Source organism: Vipera ursinii (assembly GCF_947247035.1).
Source record: "Vipera ursinii genome assembly, chromosome: 2".
NCBI classification, from domain to species: domain Eukaryota; kingdom Metazoa; phylum Chordata; class Lepidosauria; order Squamata; family Viperidae; genus Vipera; species Vipera ursinii.
The window spans coordinates 225,361,385-225,371,387 of NC_139513.1; the positions used below are offsets into that span (position 1 = coordinate 225,361,385).

General features: G+C 46.4%; 1 protein-coding gene across 5 annotated transcripts in view; it reads left to right on the forward strand.

Annotated features, from left to right (window-relative positions):
• Positions 1-10,003, forward strand: part of PIP5K1B (phosphatidylinositol-4-phosphate 5-kinase type 1 beta) — a 93,320-nt gene that overhangs the window by 26,233 nt on the left and 57,084 nt on the right. For all 5 annotated transcript variants that reach the window (XM_083352555.1, XM_083352553.1, XM_083352556.1 and 2 more), the window contains exon 3: positions 388-456. In XM_083352555.1, the coding sequence (XP_083208681.1) occupies positions 388-456 (69 nt within the window). The remainder of the gene's footprint in view (positions 1-387; positions 457-10,003) is intronic.

Here is a 10,003-nt window from a genome sequence, read left to right on the forward strand (position 1 = left end):
AGGCATCTTTCTTGTTCTCTTAGTTACTATCTTTCAGGCATCAGAATAACTCTTTCCAGGGTTGTTGTTATTGCTGTGCCTTTGAATAGCATTTAGAATATTCTGTGATTATCCAGAGATAAAATGTGGCTTAGAAATTAAAGACTCCACAAATTATCCAGAGAATGGGGAAATAATAACAAAGTCCATAAGTGTCAATCTGTAAAACCCACTCACTGTCTGGCATAGCTTAGCTGCACTACCACCAGATATTGATTTTAAAGTAGTTGTTGTTTGTACATTGATGTGTTATATTTTATGTTTTATTTAATTTGACTGTTGCCTTTCTGGGAAAGGTGAGTTAGAACACTAGAAATAAAATGCTTTTGTGTTTTTAAATCTTTTCAGATGCAAACTATAGCTGAAAATGGAGATCCCCCTTCTGAAAAACAAAATGAGGAGAAAACATATAAAAAGGTTTGTAAAATTTCATATCATTTTGAATGATTCAAAATAATTACATTGCTTTACACCTTGCATAGAGTACTAGAATGGTCACTCTTCTCGTTTGTGCTTTATGATTCTTTGAACACAACAAAATAGGTTTGGATAGATAGAAGATTGCTACTATCCAGTTATAGGCAGCAGTTTGCTAACCACTACAGGCAGAACCTTCTGGGGCACAAGCCTCAAATCAATGCCTTTCCTCTTGCTTTCTGAAGAAGAAAATTAATCACCACAAACTCACTTCTGAAGTTATGCCTCTTTCCTATTGGAAAACATTAAGGGTACTGCCAACCTTACTGACAGTAGCTGTGGGGGGTGGCTTTTTCTGATCCTGAATGCAATAAAAAATAGTGCCAAACCTGTGAGAAAGGACAAGGAGAAAAAAATCACCAAGGCAGAATTGTATTTATGTATAAATTCTATTTATTTATTTATTTGTTTGTTTCTATAAACCGCCCTTCTCCCGAGGGACTCGGGGCGGTGTACAGAATAAGGTAGGTATACAGGTTGAACAATAGTGAAAAAACAATAGTAAAAACAAACTGGGACCCCAATTAGAGCTATCAGGCCAGGCCGGACTGCTGGAACAGGTAAGTTTTTAAGTCGCGCCGGAAGGTGCGGAGGTCGGGGGCCATCCGGATTTCGGTTGGCAAGCTGTTCCAGAGGGCTGGCACACCCACTGAGAATGCCCTCCCCCTGGGGGCCACCAGCCGACATTCCTTGAGCGGTGGCACCCTGAGGAGGCCCTCTCTGTGGGAGCGCACAGGACGGTGGGGTGCTGACATTGGCAGAAGGTGCTCCCGTAGGTAGTCCGGACCCATGCCATGTAGGGCTTTGTATGTCATTGTTAGCACCTTGAACTTCACACGGAAGGCAACTGGAAGCCAGTGCAGCGCACGGAGGAGAGGTGTGATATGGGAGTATCGGGAGGCTCCCAAGAGTGTCCGTGCCGCTGCACTTTGCACCAGTTGAAGCTTCCGAGTGGATCTCAAGGGCAGCCCCATGTAGAGAGTGTTACAGTAGTCTAGGCGAGAGGTCACAAGGGCATGGGTGACTGTACGTAAGGCATCCAGGTCCAGATAAGGCCGTAGTTGGCGAACTAGTCGAACCCGGGAGAAGGCCCCCTTGGTCACAGCTCCTATGTGATCTTCCAGGGAGAGCTGCGAGTCTAGGAGGACACCCAGGTTGCGGGCCCTATCAACAGGGGGTAGTAACTTGTCCCCAATGTTAAGGGATGGGATGTTCTGAGTATCCTGGCATGCCGGTACGTACAGCCATTCAGTCTTGTCCGGGTTCAGTTGAAGCCTGTTCCTCCCCATCCATTCCCGGACCGCTTTCAGGCAGCGGGACATCACGTCGAGGGCATCACTGATGTTGTTTGGAGTTGAGATGAAAAGCTGGGTGTCATCAGCATACTGATGGTACCCTACTCCAAACCTGCGAATGATCTCGCCCAGCGGTTTCATGTAGATGTTGAACAGGAGAGGCGAGAGGACCGACCCCTGAGGGACTCCGCAAGCGAGAGGCCTCGGGGTCGACCTCTGTCCCCCTGCCAGCACCGACTGCGAGCGACCCTGGAGAAAGGAGGAGAACCAACGCAGAACCGTGCCTCCCACTCCCAGTCCCCTGAGGCGTCGCAGCAAGATACCATGGTCGATGGTATCGAAAGCCACCGAGAGGTCTAATAAGACTAGGACAGAGGAATGGCCCCTGTCCCGGGCTCTCCAGAGATCATTTATCAGAGCGACCAATGCCGTCTCCGTGCTGTAGCCCGGCCTGAAGCCCGACTGGTACGGGTCTAGATAAACCGCTTCATCCAGGATCTGAGGAAGTTGGTGCGCCACCACGCTCTCAACAACCTTCGCAAGGAAGCGAAGATTGGAGACTGGACGAAAGTTATTCAATGAGGATGGGTCCAAGGTGGGCTTCTTGAGGAGAGGTCTCACCACCGCCTCCTTCAAGGCGGTGGGGAAGTGACCCTCACTCAGAGAAGCAGAGATGACCGCCAGGAACCAGCCTCGTGTCCCCTCTCGAGCTGCATAAGCCAGCCAGGAAGGGCACGGGTCCAGTAAGCATGTGGAGGAGCTCAACCTCCTCATAATCCTGTCCACTTCCTTAGGAGTCACAGGATCAAATTCCTCCCAGATGACGTCGACAAGACTGACCATGTCTTGTTCTTCCAGCTCAGCCCAGTTGGAGTCCAGGCCGGTTCGAATCCGAGCAATTTTATCCAGCAGATATTGACCGAATTCCTCAGCTCGACCCTGCAAGGGTTCCTCCCTCACCTCTTGGTTCAGTAGGGAGCGAGTCACCCTGAACAAGGCAGCCGGGCGATTATCTGCGGACGCGATGAGGGTGGAAAAGTAGTTGGATTTTGCCACCCTTATCGCAGCGAGATAAGACCTGGTGAGGATTCTTAATCGCAATCGGTCGGATTCGGATCGACTGGATCTCCAACGGCTCTCTAGGCCCCGTCTCCGACGCTTCATCTCCCGGAGCTCCGCGGTGAACCATGGGGCTCGCTGGGATCTGCGCCGGGTCAGAGGCCGCAAGGGTACAACTCGGTCCAGAGCCTCCGTGGCTGCCTTTTCCCAGGCTTCCACTAAGGCATCCACCGAGCTGTGAGCAGGGAGTGCATGTGCGTCCCCAAGCGCTGCCTGGAACCTATCAGGGTCCATTAGGCGCCTAGGGCGGTACCATCTGGTTGGCACCGCGCACCCACGGCGGGGGGTGGCAAAGGGGAAGTCTAGCCGCAGGAGGTGATGATCGGTCCATGACAGGGGCGTAACAGTCGTGGCACCCCCACCGATATCATCGCGCCACCGTCCAGACAAGAACACCAAGTCTGGGGTGTGGCCTCTCTCATGAGTCGGTCCAGAAATTATTTGCGACAGGTCCATGGCCGCCATGGAAGCCATGAACTCCCGAGCCAGATCAGACGATCCTCCCAGGGACGGTAGGTTAAAGTCGCCCAAGACCATGAGTTTTGGGAATTCAACCACCAACCCTGAGAGGACATTGAGTAGCTCGGGCAGGGCTGCCGCTGCACGATTAGGTGGTAGGTATGCCAGCAGCAGGCCCAACTGCGCCCCCGGGCCGTATCTCAGTAGGAGAGACTCACACCCGACCATCTGAGGGACGGTGGTCTCTCGCGGGCTAAGGGATTCCCTGATGATAACTGCCACTCCCCCGCCCCTCCCATGGGTCCGAGGCTGGTGCAGCACCTGGAAACCTGGCGGGCAGAGGTCAACCAGAGGGACACCACCCTCTGGGCCCAGCCAGGTTTCCGTGATGCAAGCCAGGTCCGCGTGCTCGCTCTCCACTAGGTCACGAACAAGGTGAGCCTTGTTAGCTACGGACCTGGCATTCAGGTAGACCAGCCTTAGCATAGGAGGCTGCACACCTTCGCTCCCGGGTCCTCCGGGGAAGTACAGAGGGTCGGAGCGTCTCACCGCTTGTACAGAGCGGAGATGACACTCCCGGTGATGATACGGCCCTCTGTTTGTGCACCTTCTGCCGTTCCCCACCATCCTGGGAATAGGATGTTCGTCAGTACGCCATTGGGTATTGTCGGGGACTGGTCCTCGTTTCTCACCATCGCGAATGGTCGTAGGCCTGGCCTGCGTTATGGTAGCCGGAAGGCCTGCCTTCCCCGAGCAGCCATACTCTTTTCCCGCCCCCCTCCGTAACCCGACAAAAAACTTAACAAGAAACTTAACCAGGGGGTTCTTGTTGGTCTTGTGATGGAGGCCCCTGACCCTGCCTGGCCATCTCTCAGAGGCCCAATGGTCGGGCCCGTCATCGAGGTTTGATGTATTGAAGGCAGGACGAACCCAGGAGAGGGGGGAACTCCTGAGGGCGAGTAGATCTATGCTAGAATATTGAAGAAATATTTAGTGAAAATATTGTTTGTTTTATATTTTAGTTTTATTATTTTGTCAACAACTCAAGGCATAAACATATCTAACACTCCTCCTTCCTCCTATTTCTTCATAAAAATAAACCTCTGAGGTGAATTGGGCTGAGAGAGAGTAACTGGCCCAAAGTAACCCAGCTGGCTTTCATGGCTAAGGCAGGACTAGAACTCGTGGTCTCATGGTTTCTAGCTTGGTGCTTTAACTACGAGACCAAACTGTAAATGTTTTGCTTAGAATGTCAGTGCTATTTATTTGAAGTATTTCAGCCACTTTCTACAACTGTACTCTCACAAAGCAATATGTAACCAAGAGCCAAAGTATTCAAGGTGCTACATCATAACATAGTAATTAAAGTTTTAGTTTAGAGCAGTGCGGAAGAAATACAATACAAAACGCTAGACTATGGCTATATTAAATGGATGACTACATTAGATCTAAATAACAATAACAACATAATGTTAATTAGAAAGAGAACTGCCAAGCTTGTAAGCCGCCCTGAGTCTTCGGAGAAGGGCGGGATATAAATGGAATTAAAATAAAATAAATAAATAAATAAAAATAGTTGTCATATATTACAAGTATAAAGAGATGAATTAAAAACATCATTAGAAAAACATACGGCTCTTAGGAACCAAACAAAAAAATAGCCTTAAATAGTTAGGAACCAAACAAAAAAATAGCCTTAAATGGTATAGTCATATCATGTGATATAATTACAATTGTAAAATACGTTTTATTATAAGAACAAAAAAGGGAAATTAACCATATAAATCAGTCCATGTGGTTTAAATCTCAAAATAGGGGTTCACAACTCTCCCAATGTTGAAGTACTTGTTCAAATATAGAGAGATTAACTTTCTATAACATGATATAATTGATGAAGAATTCTACTCTTGTTATTGATTGATTAATCAAGTTTATATAGCTGCCCATCTTACCAAGGCAGCTGTGGGTGGTGCATGATAATAAATTTAAAATACAAAAACAGTATATACAAATTTTAAATACTGGTAATAAATATACTAAAAAACTCAAAATACAATCAGAGTGGAGGGAAAATAAGAAATGGCCCCTCAACAATCTTGCCAAGCGTTTAGTTCCATGGGAGCCCCAGGCCTAGTCACATAACCAGGTCTTGAGGGCCTTTTAGGATGTCAGAAGGGAGTTGGCCAATCTAATTTCAGAGGGAAAATTGTTCCATAAGGCAGGCACCATGGCAAAGAAGGCACCTCTCTCTGGGATCTACCAAGTGTAGATCCCTGATCGATGGGATCTACGGCATGCCTTCTATCCAGATCTGATGGGGCAAGCTGATGTAAGTGGGGAAAGGTGGCCCATCAGATAGCCTCGACACACGCCCTGAAGGGTTTTAAAGGTTAAAACCAGCACCTTGAATTGGACACAAAAGCAAACAGGCAGGCAGTGTAGTTCTTGGATAAAGGTGTAACATGCACTCTTCCAGGAGCACATATGTCCATGTCACTGCATTCTGTATCAGTTGGAATTTCTGGATATTCTTCAAGGGCAACTCCTTGTAGAGCGCATTGCAGTAATCTAGTTTGGAGGTAATTATGGTGTGAGTGACTTGTAAACAGGACGTGCTTATTCAAAAACAGGTGGACCTGGCACACAAGACAAAGCTGCGCAAAGGCCCTCCTAGCCATGACTGCCATCTACTCATCAAGCAGCAGTTATGAGTCTAGGAGAACCCCAGAATTGCACCTGAGTCCGTCTAGGATAGTGTCAGTGGAGATTCTCAGTCATCCAGGTCATGGTTGTCCCAAAAGTGCTTTTATAGGAGGCAACTGAGCTTTCTTGTTTTTCTTTAAAGACATTTTGCTTCTTATCCAAGAAGCTGCTTCACCTCTGACTGGATGGTGGGGAATAAAAGGATTTTGCATTCTTTTAGAGAGTCATTGGGACCATTTTCTATGTCCTCAGCGTCACCTGAGTAGTGCAAATGTGTGTGAAGACTCCAAACGGTCCCAAGGACTCTCTAAAAGAATGCAAATGACCAACTGTCTACAAGGACTATAAATCCTTCCATTCTCCACCATCTGGTCAGAGCTGAAGAAGCTTCTTGGATGAGAAGCAAAACATCTTCAAAGAAAAACAAGAAAGTCCAGTTGCCACCTGTAAAAACCCCTTTGGGACAGTCTGGGGTAGTGCAACCATATCCAGCATCAAAAATGGCATAGTCCTGGAGCCAGCAGGCTTGAGAAACCGAAGCCACTGAGTCCTGGCAGGGTTCAGCTGAAGCCCGTTGTTCCCTATCCAGACACTCCAGCCTCCAGCCACCAGGATAAGATGGTCATGGCTTTATTTAATTTGCCGAGGGTAGAAATGTAAAACTGGGTAAAATCAGCATTCTGATGATACCTCACCCCATGGTGATGGATAAGCTGACCCAGAAGCCTCAAGTAGATGAAAGGAGAAAGCACCAGACCCTGCAGCACCTCACTTAAGCTGAGTGCAGGACTTCTCCCCAATCATTAGTGACTGGAATGGATTTGGAAGGAAGGAGGTGAACCAACACAATATAGGTTTTGGTCAATAGTATTGAAAGCTGCCAACAGGTCAAATACAGCAAGGATGGATACACCGCCCCTATCTAGGTCATCTTTAAGCATGGCCAGTCCTGTTTCCGCTCCATATCTGGGTCTGAATCTCAGCTGGAAAGTATCTAGATAATATGCTTCCTCCAAGGCCTTTTGAAGCTGCTATTTCACTATATGAAGTTGTGGATGAGAATTGTCCAGTATTGTGGAGTCCAGCAATCGCTTTTGTAGCATCAGGCTCATTTTGCAACTATAAAAGACTGCAATATCCTTTCCATTGTTATCCTGCTAGTTTTGTAGCCACTGGTATATAATTTAACAGCATACAAGCACTTGCAAGATTTACTGTATTGTTGTTGTTGTTTAGCTGCGAAGTCGTGTCCAACCCATCGTAACCCCATGGACAACGTTCCTCCAGGCCTTCCTGTCCTCTACCATCTTCTGGAGTCCATTTAGGCTCACGCCTACTGCTTCAGTGACTCCATCTCTGTCGTCCCATTCTCCATCTCTGTCGACTCCATTCTCTGTCGTCCCATTCTTCTCTTGCCCTCAACTTTTCCCAGCATTAGGCTCTTCTCCAGTGAGTCCTTCCTTCTCATTAGGTGGCCAAAGTATTTGAGTTTCAACTTCAGGATCTGGCCTTCTAAATAGCAGTCAGGGTTGATCTCCTCTAGGACAGACCGGTTTGATCGCCTTGCAGTCCAAGGGACTCGCAGGAGTCTTCTCCCTCACCATAGTTCAAAGGCCTCAATTCTTTGGCGCTCAGCCTTTCTTATGGTCCAGCTTTCACTGCCATACATAGCAACTGGGAAGACCATAGCCTTGACTATATGCACTTTTGTTGATAGGGTGATATCTCTGCTTTTCAGTGTGTTGTCTATATTTGTCATGGCTTTCCTCCCCAGGAGCAAGCGTCTTTTTAATTTCTTTGCTGCAGTCCCCGTCTGCTGTGATCTTGGAGCCCAGGAAAATAAAATCTGTCACTGCCTCCATTTCTTCCCCATCTATTTGCCAGGAATTGAGAGGGCCGGATGCCATGATCTTGGTTTTTATAATGTTAAGTTTCAACCCAACTTTTGCACTCTCCTTCTTTACCCGCAACAAGAGGCTGTTTAGTTCTTCGTCACTTTCTGCCATTAGAGTGGTATCATCTGCATATCTTAGGTTGTTGATATTTCTCCTGGCAATCTTAATTCCAACTTTTGATTCATCTAGCCCTGCCTTTCTCATGATGTGCTCTGCATATGTTAAATAGGCAGGGTGACAGTATACAGCCTTGCCGGACTCCTTTCCCAATTTTGAACCAATCAGTGGTTCCGTGTCCAGTTCTCACTGTTGCTTCTTGACCCGCATATAGGTTTCTCAAGAGACAAATAAGATGGTCTGGTACGCCCATCTGTTCAAGAAGCTGCCACAGTTTGTTGTGATCCACACAATCAAAGGCTTGAGCATAGTCAATGAAGCAGAAGTAGATGTTTTTCTGGAACTCTCTAGCTTTCTCCATGATCCAGCGTATGTTGGCAATTTGATCTCTAGTTCCTCTGCCTCTTCGAAATCCTGCCTGTACTTCTGTTAGTTCTCGATCGACATACTGCTGGAGTCTAGTTTGTAGGATTTTAAGCATAACTTTACTAGCATGTGAAATGAGTGCAATGGTGCGATAGTTTGAACATTCTTTGGCACTGCCTTTCTTTTGAATTGGAATGTAAACTGATCTTTTCCAATCCTGTGGCCACTGTTGAGTTTTCCAAATTTGCTGGTAAATTGAGCATAGCACTTTTACTGCATCGTCTTTTAAGATTTTGAATAGCTCAGCTGGAATACTGTCACCTCCACTAGCTTTGTTGTTGCTCAGTTTTTTTAAGGCCCACTTCACTTCACATTCTAGGATGTCTGGCTCAAGGTCAGTGACCACCTCATTGTAATTGTCAGGGATGTTAAGCTCATTCCTGTATAGTTCTTCTGTGTAATTTTGCCACCTCTTCTTAATCTCTTCTGCCTCTGTTAGGTCCCTGCCATTTTGGTCCTTTATCATGCCCATTTTTGCATGAAACGTTCCCTTCATCTCTCCAATTTTCTTGAAGAGATCTCTGGTCCTCCCTATCCTATGTTTTCTTCTATTTCTTTGCACTGTTCATTTAAGAAGGCATTCTTATTTCTTCTAGCTATTCTCTGGAATTTTGCATTCAATTGGGTGTATCTTTCTTTTTTTGCCCTTGCCTTTCGCTTCCCTCCTTTCCTCAGCTATTTGCAAAGCTTCCTCAGACAACCATTTTGCTTTCTTGGATTTCTTTTTCTTTGGGATGGTTTTAGTTGCTACCTCTTGTACAATGTCGCGAACCTCTGTCCATAGTTCTTCAGGCACTCTGTCTATCAGATCTAATTCCTTAAATCTATTTGTCACCTCTACTGTATATTGAACAGGGATATGATTTAATTCATACCTGAGTGGCCTAGTGCTTTTCCCTACTTTCTTCAGTTTAAGCCTAAACTTTGCAAGGAGAAGCTCATGGTCTGAGCCACAGTCAGCTCCTGGTCTTGTTTTTACTGACTGTATAGAGCTTCTCCATCTTTGGCTGCAGAGCACATAGTCAATCTGATTTCTGTGTTGACCGTCTGGTGATGTGCATGTGTAGAGCCGTCTCTTGGGTTGTTGGAAAAGAGTGTTTGCTATGACCATCGTATTCTCTTGACAAAATTCTATCAGCCTGTGCCCTGCTTCATTTTGTACTCCAAGGCCAAACTTGCCTGTTATTCTGGTTATCTTTTGGCTTCCTACTTTAGCATTCCAATCCCCCATGATGATAAGGACATCAATTTTTGGTGTTAGTTCTACAGTATAAGGTGCTGTAGAGCTTCATAGAACTGGTCAATTTCATTCTCTTCAGCACTGGTGGTTGCGGCATAGACTTGGACTACTGTGATATTCAATGGTTTGTCTTGGATTCGAACTGAGATCATTCTGTCATTTTGGGGATTGTATCCCAGTATTGCTTTTCCTACTCTTTTATTGACTATGAAGGCTACTCCATTTCTTCTGAG